Source organism: Rhinatrema bivittatum, chromosome 2 (genome assembly GCF_901001135.1).
Source record: "Rhinatrema bivittatum chromosome 2, aRhiBiv1.1, whole genome shotgun sequence".
Taxonomy (NCBI): Eukaryota; Metazoa; Chordata; class Amphibia; order Gymnophiona; family Rhinatrematidae; genus Rhinatrema; species Rhinatrema bivittatum.
The window spans coordinates 25,530,157-25,546,090 of NC_042616.1; the positions used below are offsets into that span (position 1 = coordinate 25,530,157).

The 15,934-nt window shown below is 45.3% G+C and overlaps 1 protein-coding gene across 1 annotated transcript in view; it reads left to right on the forward strand.

The window, feature by feature from the left end:
• Positions 1–15,934, forward strand: part of LOC115083704 (gastrula zinc finger protein XlCGF57.1-like) — a 38,370-nt gene that overhangs the window by 17,416 nt on the left and 5,020 nt on the right. Inside the window, exon 3 of the mRNA XM_029587676.1 lies at positions 14,583–14,706. Within this exon, the coding sequence (XP_029443536.1) occupies positions 14,583–14,706 (124 nt within the window). The remainder of the gene's footprint in view (positions 1–14,582; positions 14,707–15,934) is intronic.

The window sequence follows — 15,934 nt, forward strand, 5'->3', positions numbered from 1 at the left end:
TAGACCCAGAAAAGTGCCTCCCCCGCCCAAAAGCCTCAACATTGGGGACACGGACACCTTGGACGAGGATCAAGACTCCCTGGAGGAAGGGGAAATCCCCCCAGGAACGGAACCTTACAGAACCATGAGGCAGTTTTTCTCCAAAGACGAACTATCAGACCTTGTAGCTCACAGCTTGAAAGAGCTTGCCATCCCAGGCACAATTGCCACAGGGGAACTGAAGACGAGCCCCCTCCTAGAGGGACTCTGTCAGGCCTCCTGCCATTTCCCTTTGCTGCAAGCTGTACAACAGCTGATTGATCTTGAATGGGAGGCTCCAGAGGCCAGTTTCAAAGAGGGGCGGGCCCTGGAAGCCCTATACCCACTGATCCCTCTGCCAAAGATCTCCTGGCATTCCCCAAGGTGGACGCCATGGTCTGCACGACCACAAAGCGCACTACCATCCAAGTCGAGGGAGGAGTGGCACTCAAGGATTCCCAGGACAGACGTCTGGAATCCATCCTTAAACAGTCATTCGACGTATCAGCTATGTCACTGCAGATCGCGGCCTGCTGTGCCGTGGTGACACGCGCCTGCTTATTAATGACCAGAAATGCCACCACGCCCTTCGAAGCACTAGAACCAGCAGTATAATTTTCACGGATGCGACCTCCGACCTGGTACGTACCTCAGCCAGAGGCGTCTCATCCGTTGTGGCAGCCAGAAGGCAACTCTGGCTCCGAAGCTGGTCAGCCGACGCGAAGTCCAAGACGAGACTCATGAGAATGCCTTTTAAGGGATCCCTCCTGTTTGGAAGCGAACTGGAGAAGTTAGCCGACAAATGGGGTGAATCCCCAGTACCGCAGGACAAGAACAAAAGAAGCCAATGTCCCTCCCCCTGAATATCTAAGGGCAGGGGATCACAGCGCTTCAAACCGTACAAACGTACATATCAAACATCTCGCCCCACAGGCAGGGGCCAGTCCTTTCGGAACAAACACAACAAAAGGGGAGCCAGCTCTGATCCAGGCCCCAGCCACACCCCGCAATGAGAATCAGGCGACCCATCCAGAGAAAGAAGCCATAGGGGACAGGCTTGCCCTATTCTACCAAAGATGGGTCGAGAATTTCGGACAAATGGGTCCTAACCATCATTTGAGAGGGATATTATCTGGACTTCCACAACATCCCTCCGGACAAATTTGAAATCTCCCTACCTTGACCCTTCCAAGAGGACGGCAGTGGAAACCACGCTGACCAAATTGCTCGCCTTAAAGGCCATAATGCCAGTGCCCACGCAAGAACAAAATACTGGACACTATTCCATCTATTTTATCGTTCCCAAGAAAGAGGGTACATTCCGACCCACCCTGGACCTCAAGTCCATCAACCACCACCTGAAGGTATCCCACTTCCGCATGGAAACCCTACGCTCGGTCATAAGGGCGATACAACCGGGAGAATTCCTGACATCCCTGGATCTGTCAGAAACCTACCTGCACATCCCGGTCCATCACGAGCTTCAGCACTATCTACGCTTCGTGATTCTGGACCATTACTACCAGTTCCGGGCGCTATCCTTCGGGCTAGCCACAGCACCTCAAATGTTTACCAAAATCATGGTTGTAGTGGCGGCGACACTGAGGAAAGAAAGAATCCTCGTACACCCATATCTGGACGATTGGCTGATCAGGGCAAAATCACCAGAGGAAAGCCATCAGGCGACCACTAGCGTCAAAACTCTACTGGAAAACCTTGGGTGGGTGGACAACACAAACAAGAGCTGTCTGCAGCCCTCCCAATCGCTAGAATACCTGGGAGTCCGGTTCGACACCAGACAAGACAAGGTCATTCTGACTCCTACCAGGAGAAGAAAACTGATGAACCATTTGCGAAACCTGTTAAACAGTCTTCACCCCAAAGTATGGGACTATCTCCAAGTCCTCGGTCTCATGGCATCTCACCTGGAAGTGGTCCCATGGGCAAGAGCTCACATGTGACCCCTTCAGCGCTCCCTACTGTCACGATGGAATCCGATGTCCCAGAACTATTCTGTTCGCCTCCAGCTCTCGGAGGAAGTTCGGACCCAGCTACAATGGTGGCTACAAGAAGACCATCTGAGCAAGGGAGTAAGGCTGTTTCCACCAACCTGGATCCTGCTCACCACAGATGCAAGCCTACGAGGGTGGGGAGCCCATTACCAGGAACTGACCACCCAGGGGCAATGGGACAAGGAAGAGTCGGGATGGAACATCAACCGACTGGAAGCCCGGGCAGTCAGACTAGCCTGCCTATGGTTCAGTCACAGACTCCGGGACGAATCGATCAGAGTCATGTCGGACAATGCCACAACAGTAGCCTACATCAACCGCCAGGAAGGAACCAGAAGCCAACAGGTGTCCCTGGAAATAGACCCCCTAATGGCATGGGAGGAAACAAACCTACAAGAGATCTCAACCGCCCACATCGTGGGAAAAGACAACATCACTGCGGATTACCTCAGCAGAGAAAGTTTAGACCAGGAGGAATGGAGGCTGTCGACCACAGCCTTCCAGTTGATAGTAAACCACTGGGGAACACCAGCCATGGACCTCCTGGCAACCCGGTCCAACGCCCAAGTTCCCAACTTCTTCAGTCACAGACGGGAACCACAATCCCAAGGGATCGATGCACTCATCCGGGCCTGGCCACAGGAAGTCCTGCTATACGCCTTTCCCCCGTGGCCACTACTGGGCGGGATCACCCACAAGATAGAACACCACAGGGGGCTGGTACTTCTAGTGGACCCGGACTGGCTAAGAAGGCCGTGGTACGCAGACATCTGAAGACTGCTGACAGGGATCCCTCTCCTTCTACCTCCACACAGTGATCTGCTCCAGCAAGGCCCGATCCTCCACGAAGACCCAACTCTATTCTCTCTTACGGTCTCCTAGATTTCGTACTTTTAATGCTAACTCAACAAACGGTTTGAATATTTTTGATTGTGATTGTTGGTTGTATATGATGTATGTTTTTACGTTCAAGGTGTAAGAATTCTGTTTTGTCAATGTTTATTACCATTTCCATCTGATTTAAGAGCTGTTTGATTATTTCAAGATACATATTGGCAAGTTTCATTGTTTCTTCAATGGTGTTTACAATAGGTAGCAGTAGCTGTATATCATCTGCGTATATGTAATGTATGATTCCGAGTCCTGCTAGTAGGTGACATACTGGAAGTAGATTAATGTTAAAGAGTGTTGCTGACGGGGCTGATCCCTGTGGGACACCGGTTTGCAGTTTGATTTTGTCTGAAAATGTATTTTTAATTTGTACTTGAAAACATCTATTGTTTAAGTATGACTCAAAACATTTTATTGTTTTGTTAGTGAGTCCTATTTCTTTCAGCCTGTTGATTAGTATTTTGTGATTTACTGTGTCAAATGCTGCGGAGAGATCTAATAGAACCAGAATGTAGTGTGTTCCTGTATCGAAACCTCTTAAGATAGTATCTGATAAGGCTAAGTGCAAAGTTTCAGTACTGTAGTGTTTACGAAAACCATGTTGTGCTGGGTAAATTTGTTGTTGCTTTCAATGTGGTTTGACAATTGTTTTTGTCCCCTTACCCCATGGCTAATAGGGGTAAGTTGGAAACTGGTCTATAGTTGTTAAGATTTAGGTTTGACAATTGTTTTTGTCCAACTTACCCCTATTAGCTTGGCTAATAGGGGTAAGTTGGAAACTGGTCTATAGTTGTTAAGATTTAGGGGGTCGAGGTTCATTTTCTTAATGATTGGTTTGATTATGGCTCCTTTCAAGGTATCAGGCATTACTCCTTCATCTAGTGAGAGGTTGATGATCTTCGTTAGTGTTGGGGTTATTGTGTTGGAAACTGGTCTATAGTTGTTAAGATTTAGGGGGTCGAGGTTCGTTTTCTTAATGATTGGTTTGATTATGGCTCCTTTCAAGGTATCAGGCATTACTCCTTCATCTAGTGAGAGGTTGATGATCTTCGTTAGTGTTGGGGTTATTGTGTTGGCTAATTTTTTTAGTTCTGTAATGGGAATGATGTCTATTACGTGGGTAGCAGGGTTCAATTGATTTATCATTTTCTCGACTTCAACCTGTGATACTTCCTCAAATTCTGACCAGTTACTAACATCTCTAGAGGGCATCTTAATCCCTTGTTTTGTAGTGTTAGGGATTTTTTTTCTCAGGTTCTCAATTTTTTCTTTAAAGAATTGAGCTACATCTTTTTTTACCGTGCGGGAAGCCGTGTGTCTTCCAATTGCGCCGCTCTAACAAGACCCTGGTATCTCAAAAGGATATGGCACTGAGCAGTTATGACAAGACAGCGGAAATCACACGATGGTGGAGGATTTAGCTGGGGATGGAGCCGGAGCTCAGGTTAGCTGCTGCCTACTGAACCCACCGCATCACGTGATCTCCGAAGGCTTTATTCTAGATTCTGACATTGATGGATATTTGGAGGGGGTTCATTTACTGGTTCTCACGGGGGGAAATATATACTGCCATATATTTGCTTAAACTTAAAAGATGTAAAACCATCTCTTTTTTTCATAAGAAATTTAGAGACTTGCTAATTCTTCAATGCCAGCGTCTTTCTAACGTGCTGTTGACCTACCCAGTTTTGCCTACTTATATGGGTTTGGCGGGGGTCACAGTACTACCTAAGCCGGGTAAAGTCAATTCTTTATGTGGCTCCTATTGGTCATTCTCATTATTAAATTTAGATTTGAAGATTTTGGCAAAAATTTTAGCTGGCAGATTGAATCCTGTGTTGCCAGACTTGGTGCGTTTGCCAATCTGGCTTTATACCGGGCAGGCAAGCTGTGGATAATATTGGTAAAATTGTAGCTTTGATTTGGAATGCTAGGGAAGAGAAGATTCCGGCATTTTTATTTGCCATAGATGTGGAGAAGGCCTTTGACCGCGTTCATTGGCATTTATATTTAAAGTCTTGCAGAAGATTGGGCTGGGGCATAATTTTAGGTCTTGGTTGAAGGTTATATACGCCACTCCTCGGGCCTGTATAAAGGTCAATGGCTCATGCTCCGATTATATTTGAGTTGAGCAGGAGTACAAGACAAGGCTGCCTGTTATCACCCTTATTATTTGCTTTGGTTACGGAGCCTTTGGCTGGGATGATTCTGCAAAATAGGGACATCAAGGGAATTTCTGTAGGTCGTGCCCAATTTAAGATTTCTTTATTTGTAGATGATATTTTATTCTCCATTGCTAATCCGCAATTGTCCTTGCCTGTGTTAGTTACAGAACTGGATAGGTTTAGCAAAGTCTCTGGCTTTACAGTTAATATTTATTTATTTATAACTTTTATATACCGAGGTTCAATTAACAGAATTAATTAAACCGAAGTGATAATTAATTCTGTTAATTGAACCTCGGTATATAAAAGTTATAAATAAATAAATAAATAAATAAACCTTCCCCGGAAAAGGGGCCATGCAAAGAAAGCTCAGGAGGCTCTTGAATCCTAAGGCAAGATATCAGGTAAACCTGAGGATACAGGAGATAGTCCTTATCCTTACGGATTGTGTGAGCTGAAGGAAGGGGTGACAAGGTAGGGGATATGTTAAAAAGAACTTGGCAGGAGAAGGCCAGGGGGACCATAATGAGGAGGAGGATGTGATGCCGAGACGCTCGGGCTGCTGTTGATGTGATGGGGGAGAAGGAGTCATATGGAAGGGGACGGGTATGCCACAGTGGGGAGGGAGTAATGGGAAGGGATTCCAGCATGCTCGGGTGAGAAACATTTAAGTTGATCAAGGGACTTCCAACCAGTGCATCGGGTAAGCAGGAGCTGGGACAGGGGGCTAACTGCAGATTTGTTCAGAACTAAGTGAGGGCCCGGACTGCAGCAGATAGTCCCTTGTCCTGGGTGTGACCTTCTACTGCAGCCTCCCCCAGCTCAGACAGCACCAGGCATTGCTTCTCTACTCACAGACGCGCCACCAGCTGTGGCCAAGACAAAGAGATTCGTAAATTTTCAGCCTGGCAGATTATTTTTATTCTCTGTGTTTCTCTACTGTATCTTTTTCAATAAATGTCCTGTAAGCATTGATCTGGTGAGTAACGGGAGACAGAAGCAACTGATCACTAGCGTAGAGGAAGGGAGGGAGCAGCTGGACGGGGTGTGTATGTCTTTGTGTTATATGTATGTGGGTTTCACACTGGATATGTCTTTGTGTGTGCATTTGAGTGTATGTAGATATGTTTGTATGTATATATGGGAGACAATCAACTGATCACTAGCGTAGGGGAATAGAGGGAGCAGCTGGACAGGGTGTGTATGTCTTTGTGTTATATGTATGTGGGTTTCACACTGGATATGTCTTTGTGTGTGCATTTGAGTGTATGTAGATATGAATGTATGTATATATGGGAGACAATCAACTGATCACTAGTGCGGGGGAGGGGAGGGAGCAGCTGGACGGGGTGTGTATGTCTTTGTATTATATGTATGTGGGTTTCACACTGGATATGTCTTCTTGTATACATTTGTGTATATGCATGTTTGTATGTGTCTCACATGTTTCTGTATGCAGGGGGTTCTGTGTATATGTGCTGTATCTTTGTATGTTTTTGGTTTGGTGTGTTCTGCTGTATGTATGCAGGGAATTCACTGGACAAAACAGTGCCCCCTTCTGTTATGGGCTCATGTGCATGCTTCCCCCAGCTGGGCAGCCCGGGTAGTCTTCCTGCTTGCCCACTCTTGTGATGGCCCTGTGCGTGTATTTGTCTGCTTATCTTTGTGTGTGTATGTTTTTATGTGAGTATACTTGGGTTTATGGGAATGTGTTTTGTGCTTGCCTTCGTGTGTTTTAGGGTTCCTGTATTTGGTTTCTAATTGTGGTAGCATGAATGTGGACATTTCTGTGGGGGGTCTTCTGGCTCTGTATGCCCATGAGTTTCTTATTTTCCGTATGCTGTTCTATCTCCATGGCTTTGCACATGTGTACTCTGTATACATTTCTATGTGTGTCTGCTTCTCTGTTCTTGCAATAGTGAAAAGGGTAAACAAATGGGCCTTTTTTTTTTTTTTTTTACATTATTTTTTTCCAGGTTTAGTAGCTAGCACTGAGGTGATCCCCACTGCTGCTGGGAATAAGGCCTGGGTTTGCACCTGTCCCTGGCAGCACTGCCTCAGGATCAGTGATAAAGCACCTGCCGGTCTCTGCTGGCTCCGGGGCTCTGTGCTGCGCCGAGTGGTTCTCTCACTGACACATTAATAAACAGTAATTGGAGTTAATCAGGCGTGGCGAGCTGGACAGACTGAGACCGTTCACAGAAATCATATTTGGGAAAGGTGAATCAATGCACGAGTAATTACCAGTGTCGCTGACCCCTCCCTTCCCCCAAGGCAGTGGTTAAGGATGGGAGCTGCTTAGTTATACATGAGAAATGGAATCAGTGAGCCAAGCAGCCAGGCTGTGGCCTTCCTCTTCCTCTGCGTGGTCACAGGTGCCTCTTCTCACTTTCCCTGAATTGTGATGTAAATGGCATTTCTCGCAAGTACTCATCTGCCAGCGTCAGGGGCTGCAAGGGGAGTTTTGATCAGTCCAGGCTTTACTGCCAGCTCTGTGCATTCTGGGACTCATAATCCTGTATTATTACCAATAGGAAACAGGTCAAGTAGTAGCCAGGAATAGTAGTGTTTTTCTTTAATGGACTAGGTGCAGAGATGGCCAGCTCCAGTCCTCAAGAGCCACAAACAGTCCAGATTTTCAGGATATCCAAAATGAATATGCAAGAGAGATATTTGTATACAATTGAGGCAGTGCATGCAGTTCTAGCTCATGAATATTTATTGGGGATATCTTGAAAATTGGGCCTGTTTGTGTCTCTTGAGGACTAGAGTTGGCCACTCTTGGACCAGGGCAGTGGTTTCCATCCCTGTTCTGGGGGATCCCAGCCCATCAGGTTTTCAGATATCCACAATGAATATGCATAAGATACATTTGCATGCGATGGAGGGCAGTGCACGCAAATCTATCCCATGCAAATTTATTGAGGCTCTCCTGAAAACTCAACTGACTGGGAGTCCCCCAGGCCAGGTTTGGGAACCATTGGGTTAGGATCACTCTATACTATAAGTCCATGTCAGTAAGGAGCTCTGAGCCAGTCCTGGTTTTACATCATCCATTGCATACAAGCTCTTGTAGTTTCTTGATAATCCCCCCCCCCAACCCCCTCAACTAAGTTGTCAGAAGCAGCAGGATTTGAACCCATGGCCTAGGGAGTTCAGAGCAGCCAGAGGCTTTGATAACAAGGTCACAGGCTTCCAGTTTCTTAGCAATGTGGCCATACAAGTCCCAGCATGCACTGAGAATAAAACCAGAACATTTCAGCCCCTCCCTGATGACATGAGGCGATATCATAATCCTTTTTATTTCTCTCCAGAGTGACAACTAGATCATGTTATATCAAATGCAGAATGAAAAATATTTAAAAACAGGAGGTGTAGGTGGCCAAAAAAAGGTCTGTAATCATATCAGGCATGAAATCCACACTTACAGCCATTACAATGCATTTCTACTCCAACTGATTGATTGATGTTGGAAGAAAGGCAATAGCTTGTAGGAAGCCCCCATGCCCCAGGGTGATGGCTGGCTGGTGTCCCAGCAGGCATGGGAGCGATGGCCATTTTGTGGTGGAGCTTGTGCAGGCAAGTGTGGAAATCAGGAAACGTTTCTAGCCCGGCTATGTGTGGCAAACTGCTGGTAGCATAGCCGAAGGTTGATGCCAGAAGTCCTGTCACCTTCCTAATGCTACTTGGCCTCCAGCAGCTAATGCATGTGAGGGGACGCCAACACCTCCGCAGCCCAACAATTCAATCTAACCAATGAGGGCAAGGCCCACATTACAGGAAAGAGGCCAAAAGCTTTAGCAGAACATTTATCCAAATTACTCCACAATGATTTTATTATTATTAATGATACTTCCATCCCGCTTTGAGTTTAAGCTGTCAAAGCAATGAAGGGGAAAATCCAGCATAAATCCCAGCCCCATGGGATTCCTTTTAAAAAGGAACAAATATGTCACAGGCAGAATTCAAAGGAGAGCTAGTAAATCCTGCTCATGGAATAAGCCATTAACACCCAGGCCACTGATGTGCTGAATCTCTGGGTCTCAGTGATGCTTGGTGCAATATTCCAGCTCGGGAAAACCAGGCCTGAACCATCATGTCCCATAAAGCCCTCTTTGCTGGAGGTCTCCCAAACGGCACTTTTGGGTGTTTCTATTTCTGACATCTGCATCAGCTCCTCCTGCAGACTGCGCCTGTGACCTTAGTCAATTTAAGGGCATGCCGCTGAACTCTGGGGGAGGGGGGAGCGATGCATGCAAGAAGGCGACAGCCTGGCCAGGGAAGGCGACACTCTCTGAAGCTTTGAGCTTCTGCAAACCCTTGCCCTAAGGATGATATCACAAGCTCCTACCCCTGCCTGGAAAACCAGGCGGAAGGAGTTAAAGTGGAAGGAGAGCTGGGGGAAGGAGGGGGGGGGGGAGCTGAAATGTTTGGAGTGCGGTGGGGCCGCGCAGTCCGAAGCCTTTGAAGTTGCTCCGATTCTCATTATTAAATAATGCAGTCTGCTTGATTAGCCTGAAAAGTGCTGTGTTGGGGGGATCAGCTCATTCAAGCTTAGAGTTTCTGCTCGATTGATGGCTCTCTGAGGTCAAATTCAGAAAGCAGTTCCCTGGCACAATTGATCCTGGGATGAAGGAACTTTTACGGCGCCCACGGCTGCCTGGGGTTTCTTCATTTGAGCTCTGCCTTTAGTTGCAGGGAGGAGACAGCAATAAAAAAAAAATCTACGAGGCCAGTGCTGGCCCAGTGATTCTCTGCTGTTATGTGGAGGGACCCGGGCTTGATTGCCAGCTCTGTTCTCTGGGCCAGCCGGGGTCTGGGGATGCTGCAGAGGCAGCACTCACAGCTCTTGTGAGGAGGGCATCCCAGTCTCTGTGCAACAATGACACCTACTAACCAGACTGATGATTGCAGGCTTCCAGAAGGTTCCCTGGGGCTTGGCCCCTGACTGAGGACTGTCATGAGCTAAGTGAGTTGGGAGGGGATATAACATAGGAAGAATAATCCCCAGGTAGTTGGGAATGAAGGCTCCTGGAGCATGACCCAGCAGAGGCTGCTGCCAATTGAGCTGGAAGGAGGAGGAAACTGCCAGGCAAAAACAAAAAAATCCTTTGGGATGGTGCATCATTGGAGCGCCCAACCTGACCTGGACTCGCTTTGAGTCTCTAAATACTTCCCTTGTATTCTCTTCCCCTTGTCCTCACCCAATCAGTTCTCCCATCTTCTCAGCTTCCTCCTGTCCTGTCCCTCCTCTGGCTCTGATTCCTTTGCTGCAGATTGTGACTACCCCCTGAACTTTGCACAAGGTCCCCAGGCCTTCAGGACGGCAGCAGGTCTGGTTTTTAGCTTATCCATAATGAATGTTCTGCAGATATATTTGCATACGTTTGAGGTAAGGTCCAGGTTGATTTGCATGATCTTGGTTATCTTGCTTGTGACTTTCAAAGATCGAGTTGCCATTTCTGTGCTCTAATGCGCTTTGTAGCCCAGCCTCCTGCTTATGGACGTCAAGGACCAAGATGCCCTTCCATGCTCTGATGCACGCTCTGACCTCCTGCTTGTCTGTACTTTCAATTGATTTCTGTAACAAGCAAAGAGTAGTTACTGTACCATGGACATTAAATAATTCACAGCGTCAAACTCCATGGAAGCACAGTGCTGCTTATTCCAGGGCTTAGAAATTGAATATAGAAGTTGCTGTGGTAAGAGAGCAGAAAGGGCTAGAAAGCAGCCTTGAGACATGCTATGTTTACATCTACTCAAACTCTCTTCAACTCACTTCTTCCTTCTCCTGACATCCCTCCTGCTGCCAAGCCACAGAAGGAGTGACCCTATGCCCCCTGGAAATGAACAAACGGGTGTCAGAGAATTAGAGAATGAACTGTCCCACTGCCCACCCCTTTCAGCAGTCACCATGTCTGGGCCCAAGAGGCTGGGACCTGAGATGGCCAAATCCTCTCATGTTGGTGTTATTCAGATGTCCCTATACAGCTGCCATTAGACCCCGGAGCAGATGAAGCATTTCTTCCCAGCGAGCTGATGTAAGTCAAAGCGACTCATTGTTTTCAGAACCCCTCTGGTATTAGGTATTTGGGTCACAGGGAGTGCACTCTGCTGCAATCAGGGTTAGGTCCCCAGGATAACAGATGGATCTTGGAGACTAAGAGGCAAGGAGAGAAAACATGAGAGGACAGTACCACAGTATAGGGGCTGTAGAGATGACCATTGGTCCAGGAGTTTTACCTTGGAAGTGAATTCTGAGACAAGTGAAGCGGTTGTTATTGGATGCCTACCTTAGTTTAGAGAACTATATTGTCCAGCTTTGTAAAAAGGCTTGGTATAATTGTCTGTTCTTTGAGGCCTTTTTTTTTAAATCTAGTCAACAGTTTCAAATTGTTGTCTAATCTCTGGTCTTGACTCCTATGAAATACTGCAGTTCCCCGCTTGTGGGATTTCCTTTGAAGAGCTTCGGGAGTATGTGATTTCACGTTGTGGGTCAAGGGATCATATTATATCAATATGGGTCAAATTGCATTGGCATTGTATGGGTGAGTTCCTGCATAGCTCACTGAGAAATTGCATAGATATGTTCCAGGCTGGCAGCTGAGGGCCTTTTTATATGTACTATTGATTAAAGAATGTAAGTTAGCTAAAACAAGGACTCATGCCTTTACTTGTGTTGTACCAATTCTTTGGAACTCTTTGTTTAAAGCATGGAGACTAGAAAAACGCTTTTGGAAGCACATCATATTCCTTAATTGTATTGGTATATTCATACCAGATTGTTTTATGAATGTGTTTCTTATTTATAAGGTCTGAAATTGTCATAGAGGCCTCACCTGGAGTACATACTTCACTTAGATGCAGCTCCAGCACTGCTGTCTACATCAATGGCAGGGGTGGAAGGGAAATAGAATCAAAAAGTTACTTATAAGGGACAAGAGTAACAGATAAGTATGAAAAAATAAGTGTGAAATTTCAGTCCACCTGGGAACCTCATCTCAGCTGGCTAAAAACTACAACAGGATAAGTTGGGGACTCGTTCAGACTGGAATAAAATCACAGGAGACTCTGATCGCTTAACACAGCTTTATTATTGGACGTTGAATCAGATACCAAGGACAATTTACGACCACATGATACACAGGATGAAGATAACATGTACAAGAGGAGGATAGACTCTTATTCCCTATCCAATATTGGATTGACATTGACTTTCCGTGATAAATAGCGCAATTTAGGTACTGGGGGAGGGGAGAGGGATGGGGCGGCTTACACTTGAAAAAGTGGTATTCAACAGTCTTTCCTTGCATTCATATTGTTACGTATTTCTCATGTTTAATACCAATAAAAATGTTAAAACAAAAAAAAAACGTGAGAAAGCTTACTTAGGCAGAATGGATGGACCATTTGGTCTTCTGCCGTCATTTCTATGTTTCTCTGTAGACTTTATGGATCCACAGTGTTTATCCCACGTCCCTTTGAAATCCTTCACAGTTTTGGTCTTCACCACTTCCTCTGGAAGGGCGTTCCAGGCATCCACCACCCTTTCCGTGAAGAAATACTTCCTGACATTGGTTCTGAGTCTTCCTTCCTGGAGTTTTAAATCGTGACCCCTGGTTCTGCTGATTATTTTCCAACGGAAAAGGTTTGTCGTTGACTTTGGATCATTAAAGCCTTTCAAGTATCTGAAAGTCTGTATCATATCACCTCTGCTCCTCCTTTCCTCCAGGGTGTACATATTTAGATTCTTCAATCTCTCTTCATTAAAATCATCCATTGTACCTGAAAACTGGAGGGTGGCTAATGTAACCCCAATATTTAAAAAGGGCTCCAGGGGTGATCCGGGAACCTACAGACCAGTTAGCCTGACTTCAGTGCCAGGAAAAATAGTGGAAAGTGTTCTAAACATCAAAATCACAGAACATATAGAAAGACATGGTTTAATGGCACAAAGTCAGCATGGCTTTACCCAGGGCAAGACTTGCCTTACAAATCTGCTTCACTTTTTTGAAGGAGTTAATAAACATGTAGATAAAGGTGAACCGGTGGATGTAGTATATTTGGATTTTCAGAAGGCGTTTGACAAAGTTCCGCATGAGAGGCTTTTAGGAAAAATAAAAAGTCATGGGATAGGTGGAGACGTCTTTTCGTGGATTACAAACTGGCTAAAAGACAGGAAACAGAGAGTAGGATTAAATGGGCAATTTTCTCAGTGGAAGGGAGTGGACAGTGGAGTGCCTCAGGGATCTGTACTGGGACCCGTGCTTTTCAATATATTTATAAATGATCTGGAAAGAAATACGACGAGTGAGGTAGTCAAATTTGCAGATGATACAAAATTGTTCAGAGTAGTTAAATCACAAGCAGATTGTGATAGATTGCAGGAAGACCTTGTGAGACTGGAAAATTGGGCATCCAAATGGCAGATGAAATTTAATGTGGACAAGTGCAAGGTGATGCATATAGGGAAAAATAATCCATGCTATAGTTACACAGTTAGGTTCTATATTAGGAGCTACCACCCAAGAAAGAGATCTAGGCGTGATAGTGGATAATACATTGAAATCATCGGTTCAGTGTGCTGCGGCAGTCAAAAAAGCAAACAATGTGAATTATTAGAAAGGGAATAGTGAATAAAATGGAAAATGTTATAATGCCTCTGTATCGCTCCATGGTGAGACCGCACCTTGAATACTGTGTACAATTCTGGTCGCCGCATTTCAAAAAAGATATAGTTGTGATGGAAAAGGAACAGAGAAGGGCGACCAAAATGATAAGGGGAATGGAACAGCTCCCTTATGAGGAAAGACTAAAGTGGTTAGGACTTTTCAGCTTGGAGAAGAGATGGCTGAGGGGGGGATATGATATAGGTCTTAAAGATCATGAGAGGTCTAGAACGGGTAAATGTGAATCGCTTATTTACTCTTTCGTATAATAAAATGACTAGAGGGATCTCCATGAAGTGAGCATGTGGCACATTTAAAACTAATCGGAGAAAGTTATTTTTCACTCAGCGCACAATTAAACTCTGGAATTTGTTGCCAGAGGATGTGGTTAGTGCAGTTAGTATAGCTGTGTTTAAAAAAGGATTTGATAAGTTCTTGGAGGAGAAGTCCATTACCTTCTATTAAGCTCACTTAGAGAATAGCCACTGCCATTAGCAATGGTTACATGGAATAGACTTAGTTTTTGGGTACTTGCCAGGTTCTTATGGCCTGGATTGGCCACTGTTGGACACAGGATCCTGGGCTTGATGGACCCTTGGTCTGATCCAGTATGGCATGTTCTTATGTTCTTATTTGATATTCTCTGTCTCTGGGATTAGACATGCAAACCTATAGGTCCAGAAAGGAAACTTATGCCAGTAAAACAAGTCTGGCAGTTCTTGGGGATAAGGGGTCCTGGTGTCCCCTCTTTCATGATAAAATGTTATGGGATTAAAGCCAGCTGAGCCCCTCCACGTGTTCCTGAGTGTTTCTGGTTTGTGTTTCAGGTGCTAGTGACGTTTGAGGACCTCGCTGTCTCTTTCTCCCAGGAGGAAGGGGGTTGTTTAGATGAAGGGCAGAAGGAGCTTTACCAGGATGTGAAGGAGAATTATGAGAGCCTGAGCTCTGAGGGTAAGGATTGCATTATCTCTATTTTAATAAATAACGGGATGTTTTACTAAAAGTCATTTTTTCCTGCGTCATCTCTACACCAGAGTTGTGCAAGCAGGGCTGGATTTAGCAATAGGTGCACGAGGCCTGTCCTCGCTCCCTCTCCCCTCCCCATGCCTCATCCTCTCTCTCTCTCTCCTCTCCCTCTCCCCTCCCTATGCTTGGTCCTCTCTCCCTCTTCCCTCCCCATGCCTGGTCCTTTCTCCCTCTCCCCTCGCTTGCTCCTCTCTCTCCCCTCCCCATGCCTGCTTCTCTCTCCCTCTCCTCTCCCCTCCCCATGCCTGGTCCCCTCATCCTCTTTTTCTCCCATCCCTGAGATCTCCTCTCTGTGTTGATACCTGAGATCCCTTTTCCCTCAATAAAAAGAAAGTGAATTATGCAGACACACAAGTTTGGAAAACTACTTTTATTTATATAATGGAATAGAAAAGATGGAATTGTTAGGGATGTGAAAGATTTTTAAGTGATCTGTGCTTTAGATAGACATGCTATTGTATATTAAATGTGGTTTCTTATTAGTTTAGTTTGTTATTGTAATCTCCTTAGTATGGCAGGTCCACTATAAGCAGATAATAATAAATTATTTCAAAAAATATAATAGTAGATAAGCCCAGAGGAACCAGCCCCACAGGAATCCTAAAGGAGGGGACCTGTGTGATCTCCAGCGTTCCTGTATTGCAACAGCTTTATTGCTGATTGGATAAAAATGTCACATCATTAGTGGCAGGGGTAGATAGGATCACAACTCCTGTGTTAAAGGATCATCACTGGCTCCCTGTGCAGAGTCGCTCTTAGGTGAAACTGATGGTGATATTCAGAAATAAAGTGTTTGATGTCTCCTAAGTTAGGAGGATATGAGCCACCGATATCATTGAGGGCTGAAGGGACAGGGATGCTTCTGTTCCCTCTGCTCCTGAGTACTGATTGCTACTAACATGTAGAGGACCTTTTCTATCTCCAGCTCTTCCAGTTGAATTCAGGATGGAGGGTGATTTAAGAGTTCAGAAAGTATTTGAAAACGTTATTGTTTAAAGATGTTTTTAATTAATCATTTTTATATTATGTTGTTCTAACTATTTTATTTGTGATTGCATGTGCGGGTATCTTTGTAATCCACCCTGAACGATTGCATTGGAGGAGGCAGGGTATAAGTTTTATTAATATATAAATAAATAAAACAAACCACAGG